Source organism: Tenrec ecaudatus, chromosome 10, assembly GCF_050624435.1.
Source record: "Tenrec ecaudatus isolate mTenEca1 chromosome 10, mTenEca1.hap1, whole genome shotgun sequence".
NCBI classification, from domain to species: Eukaryota; Metazoa; Chordata; class Mammalia; order Afrosoricida; family Tenrecidae; genus Tenrec; species Tenrec ecaudatus.
The window spans coordinates 846,690-867,060 of NC_134539.1; the positions used below are offsets into that span (position 1 = coordinate 846,690).

The following is a 20,371-nucleotide window of genomic DNA, read 5'->3' on the forward strand; positions in this document are numbered from 1 at the left end:
TTGGGGGTTCCTAATGCAACAGGAGTGCCACAGATGGCTGGTGGGTTGCCCACTTTCATATAGAGCCCCAGGAATGGTGGGTGGAATTGCCCTGGTCAGGTAGATTGCGGTGGAAGTTGGGCAGAGGTTCCTGCAGCAGGGTGGAACCTTGGCAAGTATTGGCGAAGTTGCCTTAGGCTGTGTGAGGCATTACGGCAGACTGAGGAAGGTCCTTTGGTCACGTGGGACCACAGAGGACAGATAGGAGCTTCCCCAGGCACACAGGCAGGATTTCCCCCAAGCAGTGGGTGGGATTTCCCCCACATGTTAAGCACTCCAGAGGGTGGATAGGCAGAATTTCCCCGGGAAGAAGTTGGACAGGATATCCCCTGGTGGAAAGTGAGTGGGCTTTCCCCAGCCTCGGGTTATACTCAGAGAGTGGGCCTCTCCCAGCTTAGTGGAGGGCAGGCATACATGCCCTGGGCTAAGGTGAGTGGTCTGGAGGTCCGCAATGGTGTGTGAGAGAAAAAGAAAGAAAATAAAAAGACACACTAAGCCTGCTGAGACTGTGGGGGCATCTAGAGAAGTAAGGCAAACAAGAGTCACAATATAGCTGAGCCCCAATCCCTGACCGTGGGAGTGGGATGGGGTTTAATTCCTGCCCCTGAGGTGGGGACAAGCTGTGGCTGTGTTGAGATAAAGCCCCTGCTCTGGCTCCAAATGACTCCAGCTCTGGCCAGACAGCAGTAGGGCTAAGGTCAAACCCTAGCCGGCCTCCACTGTGGTCAGCCAAAACCCCCCAGTCCCTCAGAATCTAGTGGCTCTGTGTCTACTTGACTTTATGGTGTTCCTTCTGCACCGGCAATGTGGAGTTTCCCTCTCAGTAGCTCTCCTGGGCTGATTTCTGCAGAGTCCCTCTGGTATGTGGTACTCAGTTGCCATCTTCCTGGAAGTCCTTGGATGTATGTTTATATATGTTATGTGTGTGTATATACTGTGGTAGATGTGTATTGGATATGTCTGCATGTGGGGTGTATGTGCATGCTGGGGGGTTGTCTGTGGGTGTGAAAGTCAGGGCACCTCCCTCTCCCCCAGATCACTTCTGGAAGGTGGAGGTTGTGGGAGGAACAGTCCTTGGTTAAGGGGTGGTGGTGGGGTGCAGTGGATCACCCCCAATGCAAGTGGGGAGACTGACAGACAGGTCTGAATGAGGGGCATGCTGGGGCTACCCTCGTCTGTGAGCCCAGCTGTAAGCTTGTACTCTAGGGCTCTGCACTACTGCCCCTCTGGCCCCTTTGCTGAGACCCTGCCACAGCTCAAATATGGTGGGAGTGGGGCAAGGGGGTTGGGCTATCTCCAGGAGGAAGGTGGAGGACAAATGCCTTGAGGGTCCCAGGGACCTGGGAGCTGCACACAAGGGCCACGGGGCCCAGCATGCCCCGATGAAGGGCCTGGAGATCTCAAACTAGGGATGCCTGATCAAGCCCCAGGAAGATGACTGAGTCCCAGCCTCATTCCCACACATGTGTGTGGCCTGGTTTGAAACCTGCGGGGCAAGACACGATGGGCCATGTGGTGGTGTCAGTGTGGACATGCAGCTACCCAGGGCCATTACTGCCAGACCCACTGTGCATCCTGGGCAGGATGGCAGTGTGGACATCAGCTCCCAGGCCAGGAGCTCGGGGCTGGAATGGGGAGTCCGGCCTGAGAATCTGCTTCGTAAAGGAGCTGCAAAACGTCTGTTAAAGGCCCAGCACAGGCCAGGTATGAGGGTCATTCTCAGGGTGTGTCCCCTGACCCCACAAACCGGCACTCACTGTCATCACTGACAGCTGGGGCTGCACAACTTGCCAGCTGTCTTTGGTCTGTTTGTTTTTACTGTGTGTCCTCGGGGAAGCAGACAGACTTACCTTCCTCCCTCAGAGCAGCTGGCAGGCTCTCAGCCCAAGGTCTCCGCATGGTGCCCTCACATCATGGACACTGAGGCTCGGCATTCACACTCCTTTCTCCATCCCCAGCCCGCTTCCCGTTCAGGGCCCATTATTGAGAATCCAGTTTCTGCTGCAGGTAGATCCCCCAGGCACTGTGGGCCTGAAGCTGGACCCCATGCACTGGCGGGGCAGCTCCAGCCCTCCCGCTTGCCCTCAGTGGGCTCAGCCAGAACCCTGGCCCAGGAACCCAGTAGGCAGTCTCAGGATTCCCCCACCCCACTACTTGCTCCATGGGGACTCTGTCTCCCAGAGGAACAGAGAATCATCAATCCCCAGGAAATAGGCAGGCATCACCATACAGGGTCTGTCACCATCACTGCCATCCTGGACAGTCCAAGGACCATGGACCGGCCTCAGCTGGATGGGCCCTTCCCCACCCTCTCTACCTGCCCCGCCTTCCACGCCATGCCTGTAACAGTCGCCTGTCCACCAGGACCACCCTGTGCTGGATCTGATGCATGAAATTACCGTGAGACTGCGGGAAACCGAGGGGCTGGGTGAGACTCATACAGCTACATCCTCCACGCTCATCCTGACGGGTCTGGAAAGTCGGCTCTGGTTGGGGAAGACACTCATGGCTATGCCATGTAAATCATTCTTAATGCACATTCTCATGACTGGACACAGTCCCTCCAATAACCCCCATAGAGGAGCTAGCATATAAGGCGAATCATGTCTGTGCCCGGCTACTTCACAGTGCCTAAAGGTTATCTGTAGATAAAAGCAATCAGGTTCTAGCGCCAACCCACAGTAAAATGTAGCACCCCTGGTTGTTCAGGGGTTCGAGGTCAGCTAACACGGGGTCAAGACAATGACGCCCCTCACTGCTTGTTTATTATGTTACCAGCTGATGATCTTCCCCACTGACTATGTCACGTGTCAGCTGTATGGCGTGCATGCCTTACGGAAGCCCTGTCAGCCCTGTTCTATACACCGCCTGGAAAATACATGCGCGCTCTCAGCCCTGACATGGAACGAGGAGCCCCTGTGCTCTGCTGTCTGTCTCTCTGGCTTTAATATTTTCCACAATCACAAAGTCGCTCCCGAGGACCTGTTCCAGTGTTGGGGATCTCCTCACCCTGACAAAAACCACCACCACCGAACTCACTGCCTTTGAGTCAATTCTGACTCACCATCTCCCTATGGGACAGACTGTCCCTGTGGATTTCCAGAGTGTAACTACAGGAACAGAAAGCTTCATCTTTCTCGCTCAGAGTCACAGGTGAGGTAGCAGCCCACCTATAACACCCCCCACCCGCCAGGACTCTGAGGCTCACTTAGCTCCCTGGCACTCCAGCCTTCCTGAGGGCTTTCCTGAATCCACCCTCCGCTCCAGCTCACCGTCCCCAGGCCACCAGGGCACAGAGAGACTGCGTGCCCTGCACAGAGGGAGCAGAAGGGCTGGGTCTGGACCCAGGAGTCCTGGGTCCAGAGTCTTCCCTCTTCCCCAACTGAGGAAGCCTCTGGTGGAGCCCGAAGCACATTCCTGGTCAAGTCCAAGCTCACCTGTCCAGAAGAAATGGTTTTAAATGTTGACTGTTCTCCTAAATCCCCAGCCCTGCCCCCTCCCCGGTGCTGCGATTGACCAGTGAGCTCACCACCCCCACCCCAGCGTGTCCCACAGGGTGCTCCTGTGGAAACTCGTCAGGAAGGCCTGGTGACCCCTGATGAGGTGTTGACTGTTTTAGAACCACTGTCCGACAGGTACTGCCTCTCTGGCACCCCAGATGGATCTGAGAAACCTGGGGAGGACATCTCAGCGCAAAGGGCCAGAGGAGACAGTGCCCAGAGGTCCGCAGCCTGAGGGACCTTGCCGAGGGCCAGGCGGCACCTGCAGGAAGCAGCTTCTGCCTTGGCATTGAGAGCTGAGAAGGTTCGGGGTTTCATCCCACCAACTGCAGCCGCCTCGTGGGTGGTGGCAGGAGACACAGGTCCCCTCTGTCACAGGCAAGGGCCTTTACTGCTCAGGGCACAGTGGCAGTAATAGTGCAGGCCCCTCAGTGCCCAGTCTCCACAAGCTGATGTGACGGGCACCAGGGGAAGGTGCCCTGGGAGTTCCCTTCTTCCTGGAGCTTGTTTATGAAATTCCAGAAGGCCGCTCTCTGGGTCATGAACCCTGTTGGAGAGGGAGTAGTTGGCCCCGGGGTGACGACTGACCTCAGCTGTCCATGCTGTGCCGGCTCAGCCTGAGGAGCAAGCATGGTAGGTAGTGCCGGCGAGCACACTGCCGGGCTGACCCTGCGGCGTGGAGAGCAGGGAGGACCAAGGGCAAGGGTTCCCAGGATGGGGTTTCATGGAAGCAGATGGTCACACCTTCTTCCCAAGACGCAGCCTGAGGGTTTGAACTGTCCTTAGGTTGGCAGCCGAGTGCTTGAACTATTGTGCCACGAGTGCTCCTTCAGACTCTAGTGGACCCCAATAAAAGGCAGTTCCACATTTCGCCTGGCAGGGCTTTTCTGGGGAGGGGGGGTGCGTAAGGCCCTTGAATTCTCACAAGTGTCCTGGCTTGGATGGAGGATGACTACACTCTTCTACAAATGTGGGCTAGTGTGTCCCCTGAGGGACAGCCACGGACACAGCCACAGGGCAGCTCTGTGGCCAAGGGCGGGTACTCCCTGTAGAAGGTTCTCTGCTCTGCCAGACAGGCAGCTCCTGGTCCAGAGCCAGAGGCCTTCCTCACTGTGTCTTTGAGGACTTGTAGGTAAGCTGGGACAGGTGTGTGCTATTCTTTTTCAGCTTGCCCAGGCTGAAGGATGCGGCTGCGGGCTCTCGTGGGGATCTACAGCATCCAGCACCTACAGACAGGGTCGCCCCCTGAAGGTGGTGGGCTGGAGTGCAGGAGGAGCCCTCGTGGGACTGCCTGTTGCACGTTGGGCTGCAAGTCAAGCCCACCAGCCCGTTCTGGGGTGGGGCTGGGGTGAGGCGGCTCCCGGACTAGCTTAGCCTCAGAAACCTTACAGAGTCCTTCTGAGTCAGCACCAGCTGGCTGGCGGTGCGTGCAGTTGGGTTGGCTTGGGGCAAGAGGAGGCTGCAAGTCACCTCGGTCAAAGCTCCAAAGGCAGCAGGTGAGGGCAATTGTGATAGGCTTGTGACCGGGGTTGGCTACAAAAGAGAGTAGATTTGGGGGTGAGAGAGAGAGAGAGAGAGAGAGAGAGAGAGAGAGAGAGAGAGAGAGAGAGAGAGAGAGAGAGAGAGAGAGCTCCCATGGAAGCAGGCAGCAATCTCTCTGAGTCTTTGATTGAGCACAAGTAGCCCTGAGTGCCCACCAGTGCGCTGGCTGGCAGATCCCTTCAGGGCTATGCTGAGAGCTCACACTCTTGGCTGCCCATCGGCTGAGCTCCCCCTGAAGTCCAGCCCGTCAGCTGCTAGTGATGACTATCAGGGGCAGTCCCCAGGATTGCTATTTTAAAAAATCTTCTTGCATTATGTAATCATCTTTTAAAGTTTAAAAGATGGTAAAAGCTACTGTATACAAACATTCCTGGGGTGAGGTCCAGGTAGTATGGCAGGGGCCAGACCAAATCCAGGGATACAGATGGTAGCCAACTAAAAAGGAGGTGGGAGAGAGAGAAAAAAAAGACATGGGTATCGGGGGAACAGGACACTAATCCACCCAAGGGGAGGCAAAGAGGGACCAGACTTCAACCTGGTGCTTCAAGATGTGAATGCAACATACCGGCCTGAAGCAGGGAACCAGAAGAGAGGTCTGAGGGGGCAGTCCCAATCCCAACTACCTGGACAGCCCCCCCTCCCCACAGAAAAATGTACTCCAGAGAACAGCACTGAAGCCACAGCTCAGGGAGAGGGACAGGTCTGATCAGGGCACATGGGAGCAAATAAAGGGGGAAGAGAGAGTGGAGCACGTCCTGGCCCACCAAGCCTTGAGGACAACATCCCTGCTCAGAGCAGCCAATGCACAGAGAGGACCACAGGGCTGGCCCCACTATGAGACATGACATCCCTCACTGACCCATAGCCCTACAAGGGACAACACTGGAGACCCAGTGTGGGAATTGCACCTAATCCGTCCCCAACACACTGAAGTAAAACACTGAGGGCATGCAACAGAACAGTAAGGGAGTAGAGCAAGGAAGTTCCGAGGGAGTACCATAAATGGACTTTGGGGTCAGGGCGTGGTACCCCATCAGTCTCGACCAGAAAACACTCCTAAAGGTCAACAAACAGACCTTTAACTATTCATAGGCTTCTCTCTCTCTCTCTTTTTTTTTTGTCAAAAAGAAAAAAGTTTAAAAGAATCTGAAGCTATTCTGTCAGGAAGGCAGAATGGGCACCCCCCCCCATCAGCGTCTGGACGATGTGGGCACCACACCGCTAAGGATTTCCACAACCCTGAAAAGGGACCCGGCCCAGGCGCAAAGTCAGTGACCGTTGGCTGGCCCGGGGTTACTTTATGTGGTTCTTCTGGACACACAGAGATCAGGCGGTTGGCTGCTGACCCCAGGCCTGGGCTTCAAACCGCCCCACCCCTCCTCAGAGAGAGGGCTCTGTCCCTCGGGAGGCCTGCTGGCAGTTGGGGGGTGGGGGCGAGTTGGAACTACTGGCTCTGTGGCTTGGCCACAGTCTTCGTAATTCCCATGCAATAATTGGGTGGGGGTATGAAAAGAAGGTGCTTGTGGCCCTGGCTTCTCCTGTGGCCGAACCTGCCTGGGAAGATCTGCAGCCAGACCCCCCCCCCCACTCCAAGAGGAACCCACGTATAATTCTGCACAGGCGGCTCCAGCGTGGTCTGGGGGATGTCCGGGCTCGGGGTTCATGAGGGATAGCCAGTTAGGGTCCCTGTTCAGCCTCGTATTATCCAGGGGAATGAGGCGGCGAGGCAGGCCGGCTCACGGACGAGTGTGCAGATGAGATTAGCTGCTGCCTCCCCACTCCATCCTCTGGGCGGTGGTCTGGGGGCAGTCCCTCAGACAGCATCCCTAGACCTAAGACCTAGCAATTCCCTTCCTAGACGCAGATCCCCAAAGCTTTGACCAAACGGGTCCCCGTGCCCCAGAGTGCACTGCAGCTCAGGTCACAGCACCCACAAGGTGGAACGGTGGCCTTTTGTCCCAATAGGGGACCCTCAAGCCTGCTCCTCCACTCACACTGGCTGCTGGCTGAGTGATAGAGTGGTGGCCGGAGCAGGCCAGTGCCACAGAGAAGGGAGGAAGTACTAAGTGCCAGGGGCTGGGGCGTTGCTGCTCATGTCTGCATTTCTCTCTGGGCTTATACAGATATACACACATCACATATACACACATATGTACACACACATACATATCCATACACATATGTACACACATGCACACACATACAATGGTGGACGTGGGCAGGGGTGGTGTGGAGCCTCTGGCTGCCTCTACAGGGACAGGGCAGCTGTGTGACATTAGTGAATCTTTGGCACAAGTGGTCTTAGAAGGGGAAAGAAGATGAGACATTCCAAAGGGTGCCTGCCCAGACTTTGGGGTCCCCTTGGTCCCTGACCACTTGGGGCACCAGTTAGCTGCAAGGAAGGGCCAAGGGGCCTTGATGGGCGGCAGGATTCTAGGGGTCTCCAGGGAGAGGAGGTGTCAGGGGATGGAGCACCTGGACAAGCCTGCAGCCCAGACCTCTGGGCAACCTCCATCAGGTCAGCGCTACCCTCCCGCGCCATGCGACTCCGATCGTGGCCACCGGGCGGCAGCAGAATCCCCGAGGACGCCCTGTCAGTTGGTCGTTCCCTTTGCGGGAACCCGCAGGGGCCTGGAGGAGGGCAGAGGTGAGGGGGAGGGGGGTGTCTCACTCTTCTCCCGGATTCTAGAGGCTGGCGGAGAAAATCGAGCGACCTCGTCCCAGCCTGGCCTACCTGAGCCGCGCTCAGCTGTGCCCCGTGAGCGGAGGGCTCCGGAGCCGGCGCTGCAGAGGCGGAGTGAGTCCCAGGCTGGGCGGTTCACACACACCCCCGGGCCCACGGAGCGCTCAGCTGCCCCTCGGTTTCCCGCAGAAGGCCGAGGCTGGGGACAGATCCTGAGCCCCTGTCCTCAGCCCACAACTGCTGACCCGGCCGTCTCGGCGGGCCCCAGGCACCCCACCTCCTGCACAGCCCAGACCTGGAGCAGGGCGGGCCTGGGTGCTCATCCCGCCGGCGGCTCCCACCTGGGCTGCCGTCTCGAAGCCCGCCTGGGCGGCTGTCGGGGCGGCTCTGAGCCCCGGAGGGCGGGGCAGCCCCGAGCCTTAAAGAGCGCCGCCCCGCCAGTGTTCTGCGCCTTGCCAGTTCTCCCGCGCCCTCCGAGTCAGAGGCTGCAGCTGCCGCCTTCCGCCATGGCCGAGACTGCCAAGCTTCAGCTGTTTGTCAAGGTGGGCGTGGGTGAAGATGGAGGTTGGCTGGGAGCTGGCAGCAGGGAGGGGGCTGAGCGCTTGGGGCTGGGTTGGGGCTCCCCCACTTGGCGGTTCCCCTCACTCTGCTGGGAGGAACCCAGGCAGCCCTTTGGGGAGTAGGTAAATAGGGGGCAGCCTGGAAAAGACCCTCCAGAGAGGCACCCCTGAAAGGGGGGGGGGTCCCACTGCCAGCCTGGCTTGGAGCCCAGCCAGCGCTCTGGGGAAACGGTGTGCGGAGCGGAGGAAAGGCTGGGCCAATCAGACTCTCAGCCTCAACGCCATCGGGGGGTGCGGGACTGCCACCCCCTGCTGCTCCCCGCCCTGAGGGTGGAGGAGCCCGCCGCCGCCATTTCAGCTCTGGGCCTGCGTCGCCGAGAAACTGAGCCACCGCTCGTCAGCCCGCGGCTAGGCCTCCACCAGGGCCAAGATCAGGGTCGCGACTGAGGTCCCACCCAGTTCTGGCGCCCTCTCCAACTCAAGGGCCCTCGCGGTCTCTGGGCGCGCCCTGCCAGACCCGCCGAGCCAGGATTCCTGGGGCTGCTCGAGGCCTGACCCGCGCCCCGCCCACCCAGGCGAGCGAGGACGGCGAGAGCGTGGGACACTGCCCCTCCTGCCAGCGGCTCTTCATGATTTTGCTCCTCAAGGGCGCACCCTTCACGCTCACCACGGTGGACGTGCGCAGGTGAGCGACCCCCGCCCGCGCCCCGCCCTCCGCGGGGAGGGCTCCTCGGCCAGCGCCCCTCCTCCTGTGCCGCAGGTCCCCAGACGTGCTGAAGGACTTCGCTCCAGGCTCGCAGCTGCCCATCTTGCTCCACGAAGGTGACGCCAAGACGGACACGCTGCAGATCGAAGAGTTTCTGGAGGAGACTCTGGGGCCGCCCGAGTGAGAACCCCCTCACAGAGGGAAGAGGCCCCCAGGGACACGCGGGCAGGGCGGTGGGGGTGGGGAGGGCTGGCCACGTCTGATAGAGCCCCCCCCCCCCGCATGGCCAGCTTTCCCAATCTAGCGCCCCAGTACCCGGAGTCCAGCACAGCGGGCAACGACGTCTTCCAGAAGTTCTCTGCCTTCATTAAGAACCCGGTGCCGGCGCAGGACGACGGTGAGCTGAGCGCGGCGGGGCGGCTGACGGGGCGGGCACGTGGGGACCTGGTCCTCACCGTCCCTCCTCCCCGCACCCTCCAGCCCTCTACCAGCAGCTGCTGCGCGCGCTCCTCCGACTTGACCACTACCTGTGTTCGCCCCTGGCTCACGAGCTGGAGCGCCAGCCACAGCTGCGCCAGTCTCGCCGCCGCTTCCTGGACGGCGACCAACTCACGCTGGCCGACTGCGGGCTACTGCCCAAGCTGCACATCGTCGACGTGAGCGCCCGCGGCGGGCGGGCGGGCTGGGGCGCAGGCTTCCAGGGGCTAGGGCTGACCCGTATCCTGGCCGCCCACTCTCGCGCAGACGGTCTGCGCGCACTTCCGCCAGGCGCCCATCCCCAGTGAGCTGGGCGGCGTCCGCCGATACCTGGACCAAGCGCTGCAGGAAAAGGAGTTCAAGTTCACGTGCCCACGAAGCTCGGAGATCCTGTCGGCCTACCGGGCTGTCGTGAGGCCCCGCTAGCCCTCACTCGCCTGCAGCCCACCTGCCCACCATCCCAGCCCCGGAAAGGCACCTGGGCCCCCAAGCCTGTCTACTTGACGTCCCAGGGCCCAGACCCCCTGACCACCGCCACCACGGACATCAGCTGCAGGAGGCCTGACCCGAGTGGTGAGGTGGGGTGGGCAGGGGTGGTGGGTAGAGAGGGGAGGGCAGTGCAGGCCTTCCCCAACTCCAGGCAGGAGCACTGGCTGTGGCTGCCTGCAGTCGCCCCAGGCTGAGGACAAGGATCGGGACTAGATTGGGTTCCCAAACCAGTCAGGCCAGGGCGTGGCGGCAGGATGGCCGAGGAGGGTGGGGAGCACAGGCTGGCACAGCCCTGGCCACCCTGGGGCTCCGGGTCAGGTGGGCGGGGGCTGGCCCGAATTCCTCAGCCCCACCTTAGCCTGGACTACCGCCCCCTCTCCCTTTTTGTTCCTGAGGGGGTAGTGGTGCTGTTGGGGTGGAGATTCCTACAGGTGACCTCGCCCAACAGCACATGCTATCATGAGGTCTGTCCGAGTGGGAGGAGGACCCCAGGCCTGCAGGCGGAGGACTGCACAGGCGGGGCCCCAGACCCAGGAACTTGCAGATTTTAGCCTCGACAGAACCAGTTGTCGTCCTGTGGCCCCGCCCTCTGGTCAGCCCGTCCAACCTGGGTCAGGACAAGTGCTGTTTATTTGGTGGGAGGGGGCTTGAAGCAGGTTTCTGGGCTGGCAGCAGGAGAGCGGCAAGGTAGGGGTGGGTCTCTAAGGGGGCTCCCTTCCCTACCCCCCCTCAGGCAGCCTGCTGATGGAGCTCGGCTTCTTGCTGTAGTCAGGTGTCCTCAAAGTCCACACCTGCGGCCGGTTTCTTCCTGGGAAGCGGAGGATGGGTGTGTGGGAAGGGCAGCCGGCCGGCAGGAGCAGGGGCGTCTTTGGGGGAGAGTTACCTCTTGAAGCCTGGGTTGATGATGGACTCTCCAGGAACTCGCCTCCGGACCCCTGGTCCCGGTCCACCCCTCTGCGAATCCGAGTCTGAGGAAAGGGGGGCTCCTGCTTCCAGCTGCACACCCACTCTCTAGCATGCGGCTCAGGGTGGGCTTGTTCTGGGGAAACTTACTTTCCACCCCACACCCATCCCCCGCCCACTTCACCCCGATTGGAGTGGGCCTCACCAGGAATAAAAAGCTGAGGTGCTGCCCTCCGCGGGTCCTTCCTGGGGCTGGCGGCTGTCTCCTCCGCGGCTGGGGAAGGAAGGCAGTCAAGTCAGCGTCCAAACCTAGCCAGACGGGGGGGCCTGGGCAGGGGGTTCTTGTGGAGGGCAAAGCCTACCTGCCAGCCGCTGCTCCAGCCTGCACACTCGCTCTGCCAGGCCCAGGGTTAGGGCCTGCAACTGGGGGGCTGCCTGGGGGCCCGGCACCTTAGAGAGGTCAAGTGTCAGGGTCCCAGGCCCCCCGGAAAGCGTCAGGGAAGCCGTGTCCTCCTGCAGGGTCAGGGCTACGCCTTGCTGCTCACAGGCTGCCCTGGGAACGAAGAGCTCTGAGCCTGGGGGAGGGTCAAGGCCAGGCCCACCTGTCCCTGTGCCTTCGGACTCACCTGAACCGCGGGGCGAGGTCCTCAGCAGCACTCGGGCCGAAGCGGGCTTTCTGCAGGTCATGGGGACTGGTCAACAGCGGCCTGAGACCCATCCCAAACCGGCTGGACCCTAGCCCTCCCGGAGCCCCAGCTCTGCACCTAACTTGGGCCCACTCGCTGAACCCAGATCCCCTGAGGCCCCCGCAAGCAGCTCGAGCCCTCGGGATCTGGAGGCAGGGATGGGGTGTTGGGTACCCCGCCCGTTACCCACGAGGGCTGACAGCTTGTCCGGCGTGAAGCAGGTGCTCCAGAGATCCACGGCGTCCGTGACACTAGGGCGGGAGACCTGTCAGGCGGCGGGACCCTGGTGGCCCCAACTCCCCTCCTCCAGCGACCCATCACTCACTAGAGGTTGAAGCTGCAGGCTCCTTCCCCGTCCTCGCCGCAGTAGCATACAAAGCGGGGGGCCCCAGGGCCTGCCGGCAAGGTGCACAGCGGCGGCGGCGGCGGCACCATGACACCTCGGCCTGGGCACGGACTTGGGAGGGGCGGGGCTCAGGAGCCCGGAAGGAGAGAGGGCCGCGGCGCCTGCGCAGTAAGGACGGCTTCCGGAGTCCGAGGGAGGCTTAGGGAGCCTGCTCAGGGTGGGTGGGGCTCCTGAGGTCTGGGCGTGGTCTTGCCCTGTGGGCGGGGCTTGTCGCGCCGGGCGAGGCAGGATTCCCCGCCCTGAGCGCCAGCTGCTTCGCCCCTGCTGCTCCGGCGCCCGGCTTCCCGGCCCTTCCGGGTTCCTCTCGTCACCTTCCATTCGAAGGCGAAGCTCCCTAACACCGGCCGCCACCTGTGTCAAATACAGAGGAGCTCGTGCACATTCATTCCGTCCTTCGTCCGTTCTTCCCCCCATTCCAGCGCCGCCTCTGCTGCGGAGCCGAACCGCGGCCCAGCGGGCACACGGGGGCGGGGGGCCCGCGGTGGTGGCTATGGACAATGCCTTGGCCTTGTGGACACCGCGGCGCGTTTGGAGGTCATGAGGTGAGATGGGGGCTCAGAGCTTCAGTGTAGGGGAGCATGGGCGGAGAGGAGAATGGGGGTGGGGTCTGGAGCCCACTGGTCCCTCCAGGTACAGCGTTCAGGGCCCGGGACAAGGTGGCAGAAAGACCACACAGCCAGCAGTGTGCATGGGAACACTCGGGTGGGGTGGGGGTGGGGAATGCTGCCAGGTAGACCTCTCCTGCCCCACCCATGGTGTGTCACAAGCATAGCATGATGGGTTCCCCAGCCCAGACATGGAAGAGGCCAGGAAGAATTCTCCCTTGGGCCCCAGAGGAAGCAGGACCCAGTGGTACCCTTTCCAGCTTGTGGTCCCCAGAAATATGCAAATTCACGTAAAGTTTTACGCAGTAGCAAGATGCTACAGTGATAGGGGCGGGAAACAAAAGTTCCAAAGGAAAACGAAAAAATCTACATTTCAGTTTATCAGCAACAAGAGAAATACAACTTAAACAACAATGAGATAGATATCACCTCACACCGACAAGCACAAAATTCAGAAGACAAAAATCATAAATGTGGAGAGATTTGGAACACTCATTTTTGCTGGTGGGATTGTAGAATTGAAAAGTCATCGCAGAGATCAATACAGCAAGTCCTGACACAAATGCAAATACGACCTTCTGATCCTGCAGTCTCTCCACTGGGTGATGCCCTAAATAAACCAGCCCCAAACAGACCCATGCACACCTCTGCTCACGGCAGCACTTTCCATAACAGCAAACAGGGCAACAACCCCACACACCAAATCTGGAGGCATGGATAAGCAAACTGGTACATTCCTACACTAGGATGCTACACGTCAAAACCAATGGCAACCGCTTAAAAAGACGTGGACAAAACTAGAGAACATTATGCTTAGCAAAGTTGGTCAGTCTGAGAAAGACAAATATTTAATGACATGGTTACTAGAAGGAAAGACAAAGAAAAGGAAAAGCGGGTTCCAGACCCAAGGACAAGACTGAAGATCAGAGAAGGCCAAGGGTGGGGGTGGGGCAGGGAGGAGGAAAAAGACCCACGTTGCCCGGAGCTAGGAGCCAGAACTGACTCCATGGCTTGAGGTGCTCCTGGCTTGGTAAGGTCGGCTGTGCAACCACACTGAAGGGTTTCCTTTACAAACCAAATAACTCGGGACAAGGGAGAGGGTGAAGGTTCATAGCCTCAAGAACCCTGCAGAGTCCTCACCTGGGATTCACACATTCACCCGAGTGCCTATCAAAAGGGCAAAAGTCAAAAGGAGGTGCACTTGAATCCTTTAGCGCATACAAGTTCATTTCCAACGAGTCCAAACTTAAGAAATGTTTGCAGGATTGACTGCACAAGACAAACTATTGGGCCATCCGCAGAGCTCGGCACCCAGTCTCACTCACTAGGTGGGGGGGGGGGTGAAAGCCCCTGGGGAGTGGCACAATGGCTGAGCACCCAGCTGCTAACCACAAAGTAAGGGATTCAAACCCAGGAGCTGTGCCACGGCCGAAAGGTGTGGCAGTCTGCTCCTGCGGAGAAGTGCTTCTCTGTCCTGCAGGCCTCAATGAGTCCGGACAGAGAGGCTGCTATAACTGGACCACAAGTAGGGCCTGGCTTTAATGAACAGAAAGGTGTTCTCGCACAAGTTTAAGAGGCTGAAATCCACACCCAGAGCTCCGACTCCAGGCAAGGGGTTCTCTGCGGTCGACTGCAGAGGAAGGTCCTGGTCTCCCTTGGAGATCTCTGGGTGTCTGGCATCCCTCTTCCGGTGGCTCTAGGAGGTTCTCAGCACAGGGAGCCTAGGTCCAAAGGAAATGCCCTGCTTCCCATCTATATGTCCAAAAAGATTGACTCAAAGGCAGCCAGGTCTTGTCAAAGGCATCCATCCTGCCTCATGACCATCACAGGGATGAGATGGACTGCCCCCGGGGCCATTACATCGGATTGCAAAACGGAGGACGATTATTACATCAGGAGAATCCATACTGAATGGATCACACAACTCAATCCCTCCCAGAAGGCAAAAGGCTCCTGGGGCTGTGGGGGCCATGGGACACGGAAGGCCAGGGTGTCTCCAAGCAGCCTGGGTACTGAGGGGCTAGTGAAGGAAGAAGGCCAAGCCCACAACATGGAGACGAGGCAGATGATGAGCAAAGGATTCTGGGAAGGGGCAGCCAAGGAGGGAGGAGACCATCAAGGATTGGGGGTTCCCAGCCAAAGGGAGAGAGAAAGTATGCCTGAAGGGGGGGGCGAGGCCTGAGCAGTGACCCCACCCCAGGGGTCAGGCCACCGGTGACCAGGGAGGGCCAGGGGCAAGGGTGCTGCTCACAGTATTTGATCTGATGACACTAAGGGCGGGGCGTGACCAACCAGCCTACTAACCTCAGGCAGGGCCACCAGGTTCCCTAGGTCAGTGCCCCGCAGGTGGCAATGACAGACAGGTGTCTCTGACCCATGCTTCCCACGCGAACGATGCGAGAGGGGGCTCTCTCTTTCCTCTCTGCCACCCCAGCCGGGGCGGACTGAGCCGTGGGTCCACAGAGGTAGGTTGCACATCCAGGTCTCCCCGGGTGTCCTGTGCGCTCCTCCAGCCCTCCAGCCCGCAGCCACCCGCCATGGGGTCAGTACCACAGGACAGTTAGCATCTCCCCAAGCGGAGGCAAGGCCCTGAGGCAGGTGTGGCCAGTGGCGGACCTATCAGGAGCCAGGGGGCCCCTGGGGGCAAGGGCAAAAGCACACATGTGCTTAGAGGGCTCCCTGCTTCGCGAGCTCTGCTGGTGCGCTGCTGGCTTGAGGCTGCCCCCAGCTGGCCAGAGCTGGGCAGTGCGTGACCAGACGGGTGGGGACTGCCTTGCCGGTGGCTGCCCCGCCTGACGGGTGTCCCCACCAGGCTTCTGACCAGCTCGGACCCCTTCCGAGAGAGGTGGTCCCCGTGGGTGTCTATGACCCCTTCTCCAAGCCCAGCCTTCTCTAAGATCGGAGCCCATGCCTTGGGCGCAGGGGCCTGACAGAGCGCACGGGTCACCCACCGGTGGGTATGTACACGGCTCCCACTTCCATGCTGGCGCCGGAGGCCAGGGGCGAGGACGTGGTCCAGGGACCCCCAGCCCAGAGGGCTCCATCAAGAAAAGCAAGAGAGGCTAGGCTGTAGTTCACTTCTGCTGAGAAAGGCTGGTGGCTGGACCTCACAGCTACACCCAGGCAGGCTGGGCACTGGTCTGGCATCCTGACAGTCTGGGGAACTTTCTGTTGAACTATAGGACTGACTGAATCACGGAGCCCAGTGATAACCGCAAGGTCAGGAGTTCAAAGCCACTAACCGCTAAGCAGGAGGAAGACAGGCTTCCTACTACCTTTAGGGGTTAGGTATCTAGGAAACCCACAGGAACCTTGGAACAGGGTTGCTAAGAGCCAGCGTCTGTCCACAGCACCATGCTCTGTAGGCAGCCCTGGGTGCCGCCGTGGGTCCAGCTTTGGGCTGCAGTTCAGATCAGCCAGCCTTCCTTCAAGACCAATGAGACTGTGGCTCCCCCAAAGGCCCACAGTCTCACACACAACCACCAGACAGCCCCACGGGGTCACCAGGCATCCGAACGGACTCAGCGGCAGTGACTAAAGGTGTGCTCAGGAGGCCTGGTGGTGCCGTGGGTTAAGCGTGGGCCTGCTAACCACGATGTCCGAGGTTCCAGTGGGGTTGGGGAGAAAGAGGAGGCTCTCTGCCCCAGTGAAGATGGACGGACAGACAGCCTGGGACATCCAGGTCTGCTCCGGTCTGCAGCACCGTGGGTCAGATTCGACTCCGCAACCATTGGCTTGGGTCGATTTGTGGTGTTTGGCCCCCAATATCTCCAGGGTGTGGCTTCGGGTCACAGGGAAAGGGTGGGCTGCCCACACCTATGGCAGGGGGCGCCAGATTCCAGCCCCCATGGCACAGAAGGAAGGTCATCGGTGCTGCAGGTGTGCCCACCGGCTGTCCAGGGGACGCAGGAGTCGGCACCTAACTCACCCTTCAGGCCCATGGTGGGGGGACAGGATAGCCGGTCCCTGCCTGGTTACTGTGGAGTAGTCGTGGCTGACCCTGGGTCCCTGAAGCTGCACTAGCCCCTCTTCCAGCCACCCACCCCCCAAGAAACACACCACAACTGGCTTTCGGAACCCTTTTATTATGCTAAGCGGGGGGAGGGGGGTCGAAAAGTGGGGTGCTCATCAAGGAGTCGACATTCGGAGACCCCTGACTTCTACTTCTCGGTGGGTTTGCTCACTGCAAGAGGCATAAAGTCAGTGGCCCCCTGGCGGGACCGCCCATCCTAGGACAACACCCCCCTCTCCTGACACCTGTGCCCCAAGTTTGATGCCCACAACCCAGCAAGCGGGACTTTTGGGAGCCCCAGGAAGGAGAGAGGGGCACCCACACTCACCTAGGGGAAGGCTTGGGCGCACTCGTCTGTGGAGAGAAGGAGGTTGAGGACCCCCGTGCCCCTTCCCCAGACCTACATGCCTCACAGTCTCCCGCCCCTCCTGGGGAAGCTCACACTGGGCTCAGGGCATGGCTCGGCCTGCTTTCCCAGGGTCCCTGATCCCTGGGCTGAGGGCAAGGTACTCACCTGACTTGGGCATCAGGGCGCCCTGGCTGGGGTTCAGGCCCACTTCGGGTGCCAGCTTTTGCATCTTCTGGGCACCTTGTGGATACAGCTCAGGGGCCCGGGCTGTGGGTGTAGGGGGTACTGGTGAGGCAGTGAGGGGGCACAACTGGACCCCTAGCCTCGGACTCTGAGGGCCTCAGGAGCCCCAAGGAGCCAGTGCTTCTACCCCACAAAATCAGAGCACTCTGAAATGTGGTGGAACACGCCCAGAGCGGACCTAGCTGTGCAGGAGAAACTGTGCCCCGGGGACTGGAAGATTCAGGGAGCATGAGAGACACCAGCGCAGCTGGGGGCCTAGGGGGCCAGGGTCTGGGCACCCACCAGAGCAGGGGGCTGGGGCGGGGCACCCACCGTAAAGCTGCAGCCACGTGCTGTGCACACCGCCCTTGTCTGTCTGGAACAACATCACTGCAAAGTGGTTGTAGTCCGTTTCCACCACCCGGATGTCCGTCTGTGCCATGGCTGGAGGTGAGCAAGGGCTGAGCCAGAGCGCCCCACAGGGTGCCCTGTGGGCCAGGGTAGAGGCCTCACCAGCCCCCAGCTCCAGCCCCCCGGCTGCAACCCCCCACCCTCGGCCCTCACCTGCATTGCTGAATTCCCCATTCGCGGGTCCTTTGGCAAAGGTTGTGTCCACCTTCTGGCACCCGCCATCTGGCCTGTGGATGCGGCCATCGAGCCCTGAGCGGCAGTCCAGCAGCCCTCCTGGCAGCCCAACCCTTGCACCCTGGCCAGACCGCCCCCCCCCCCGCCCCCGTGTCACGGCCTGGGCCCCTGATTCACCTCCCAGCACTTCTCCAGGGCCACGGCTCCTTCCTGGTCCCCTCTAGGCGGGAGACATTCAGAAGGGAGTGTAGGGGTCACCCCTCCAGTTACACACCCAGACAGGCAGAGAGACACAGACACACACTCATACACACATACACAGGCAGGCGGGCAGACACACACAGTTTCAACACTGAGCCCCCCATTGAGGATGACCCCCAGGGACCCAGTCACTCTGGGGAGGTAGGGAGTGGCCCCCACTAAGCTGAAGTAGCCCAGAGAGGAGGCGGACACCTGGTCCTGTGGGTCTGACCCCAGTGCACACGTGCACACTGGGCTCACACTTGACCTCACTCTGGCCCTTGCCTAAGGTCTGGCGAGAGCTCCTGGGGCACTTACATGGGGTACCCAAACTTGATAGCCAGGTCACCGTTGGGCTTGGGGGTCACTGAGACCACGGGCATCTTCATGTTGTCCTTGGATTCCAGGAAGCCCTGGTCATCCGAGGCGATCCCGACCACGTACCAAATGCCCTGGAACTGATGGGCAGGAGCAGGGGGAGCTATGAGGAGGCCCGGCAAGCACCTGGGGCCCTCCCCCACCCCACCCCCATCCTGGTGGCTCCTGGCTTTCCCCAGGAACTGCAGCCTCCATGCCTTCACCCCTAACCCTGAGCTGGGGAGCAGCCTCTGTGCCTTCACCCCTAACCCCGAGCTGGGGAGCAGCCTCTGTGCCTTCACCCCTAACCCTGAGCTGGGGAGCAGCCTCTGTGCCTTCACCCCTAACCCCGAGCTGGGGAGCAGCTGCAATCCCTCTTCCCCAGCCCTGAGCCAGCCCTGGGGCACAGGGACAGGGATCTCGCATGGAGAGTGGTCAGGGAGCAGGGTCAGATGGCGGGGCATACTTGGCTGGCATCGAAGTTGGCCTGGGCAGGGACCTGTCCCTGGCCTGGAGTGGCCCAGAGCAGGCCCATGAGGGCAGCGGTCAGCACAGCCTGCAGCATGGTGGAAGTCGGCAGCGTGGCAACAGCGACAGGGCAGGAGAGCCGACAGGTGGAAGAGCTGGGGTGGCCGGCCCTGGCCATGGCCTTTATGCCCCTGGAGATGCCCCAGGGCACTGGCCAGCTATCCTGGGAGAGCGCCCACTCAGATAGGCCGGCGATCCAATTGCACCCAGCAGCACCCTGGCACTGGTGCCCTCCACCCACCCTAACCCGCCCCCTCCCCGGATTTCCTCCTGGGGGCGGGTTACATAGTTCTGTCAGCCTCCGGGACAGGGCCGGCCTGCCAGCCCACCCACCCTGGCCCCTGCAGCACACTGCTCCAAGACTTCCAAGGAGCAGCTCCCCTGCTGGCTCAGCCCCGGGCCCTGCCTCTGGCGGCTCGCCCAGCTCACCCTCTCCTGGGCGTCACTCTGGTGGGATGCAGGGTGGGCCGGGCTCTGCCACAGGCAGATCAGGGCCACATGTCATGACCCAGGAGGGCCCAGGATGGAGGCCTTGGAGGGGCATCATGTGGCCAGGAAGCTGGGGGTGGTAGGATAACAGGGTGTGGGGGGCACCCAGGGGCACCAGGGCCAGCGTGTGCTGGGCTGAGCTGTGTGTTCTTGAGGCCTGCTTGGGGTATGAGGGGTGTGTGCACAGGTGACCAGAGGGCATCCCACTTGGGAGAGGACAGCCATCTCCCTCTTTTTCCCCAGAAACCCACTCCCCACCCAGCCTCTGAGCGTGAGCGCAGCCCAGGATGGAGGCTTTCCTGGCAGAGGGGCGGCGGGCAGGCAGGGCACATGGCTGAGGGTTAGAACTTTTCATGCAGGACCAGGGGTGGCATGGGCACTCTGGTCAGGGCTGCCCAAGCCCAGACAGGCCTGGCTGCAGCTGGCAAGAGGAGGGAGTGGGTGGTGAGGGCACAGGGGAGGGGCAAGTGTGGGGGCAGCTCTTCCTCAGCTGTCCTGACTGTTGGACCCCCCCCCACCAGGAACAAAGGGGCAGTCTTTGTCTTCCTTCTTGGTGGTGATATTGGGCACAAAGCCAGGCTCCCCAGGGGTCGGAGACTGCACAGACAGAGGGACTGGGGCTGCCTCAGGGCTGCAATGGCTTTTATTTCTCAGCAGAATCAAGAGCCAGGAGGCGGTGGCGGCGGCTTGGGGGAGGCTGGGTCTTGGAGCATCATCGCTGTGGGTCTTGGAGGAAAGCGTGGAGCAGGTAGGTGGGGGCGGGCTGGGAGGCTGGGTGGCCTGGACAGGAGAGCAGGGCTGTCTGGTGGGCAGGTACTCGGCACCCCACTTGCCCCAGGAAGGTCCTCCCCAGCTCCACTTCCTTCCACTTCCCTGGACCCCACCCATCCTGGCTTTTGGGTTTCCCTTCTTACACCCCATTCCAGAGCCGCTGAGTGCCCCCACCCCAGCCCTGCCCTGCTGGAGCCCCTGGAACTTGGGGTGAGGCTAACT

The 20,371-nt window shown here is 60.7% G+C and overlaps 3 protein-coding genes across 3 annotated transcripts; 1 reads left to right on the plus strand and 2 right to left on the minus strand.

Moving 5' to 3' along the window:
* Positions 1–8,270: 8,270 nt before the first annotated feature.
* Positions 8,271–11,134, plus strand: CLIC3 (chloride intracellular channel 3). Its single transcript, XM_075559772.1, has 6 exons — positions 8,271–8,306; positions 8,900–9,009; positions 9,085–9,210; positions 9,321–9,427; positions 9,511–9,686; positions 9,775–11,134. The coding sequence occupies exons 1-6, from the start codon at positions 8,271–8,273 to the stop codon at positions 9,931–9,933; spliced, it is 714 nt and encodes a 237-aa protein (XP_075415887.1). The 3' UTR covers positions 9,934–11,134.
* PAXX (PAXX non-homologous end joining factor) lies at positions 10,609–12,070 on the minus strand. The gene is made up of 7 exons (XM_075559773.1): positions 11,911–12,070; positions 11,776–11,836; positions 11,526–11,575; positions 11,262–11,452; positions 11,105–11,173; positions 10,880–10,964; positions 10,609–10,804 (listed from the first exon to the last, which is right to left on the minus strand). Exons 1-7 carry the CDS (start codon positions 12,018–12,020, stop codon positions 10,765–10,767), a joined length of 606 nt encoding a protein of 201 aa, XP_075415888.1. The 5' UTR covers positions 12,021–12,070; the 3' UTR covers positions 10,609–10,764.
* A 4,866-nt stretch (positions 12,071–16,936) lies between these two features.
* LCNL1 (lipocalin like 1) lies at positions 16,937–19,007 on the minus strand. The gene is made up of 6 exons (XM_075562469.1): positions 18,828–19,007; positions 18,323–18,462; positions 17,744–17,817; positions 17,513–17,623; positions 17,123–17,224; positions 16,937–16,962 (listed from the first exon to the last, which is right to left on the minus strand). The coding sequence occupies exons 1-6, from the start codon at positions 19,005–19,007 to the stop codon at positions 16,937–16,939; spliced, it is 633 nt and encodes a 210-aa protein (XP_075418584.1).
* Between the last annotated feature and the right edge of the window lie 1,364 nt (positions 19,008–20,371).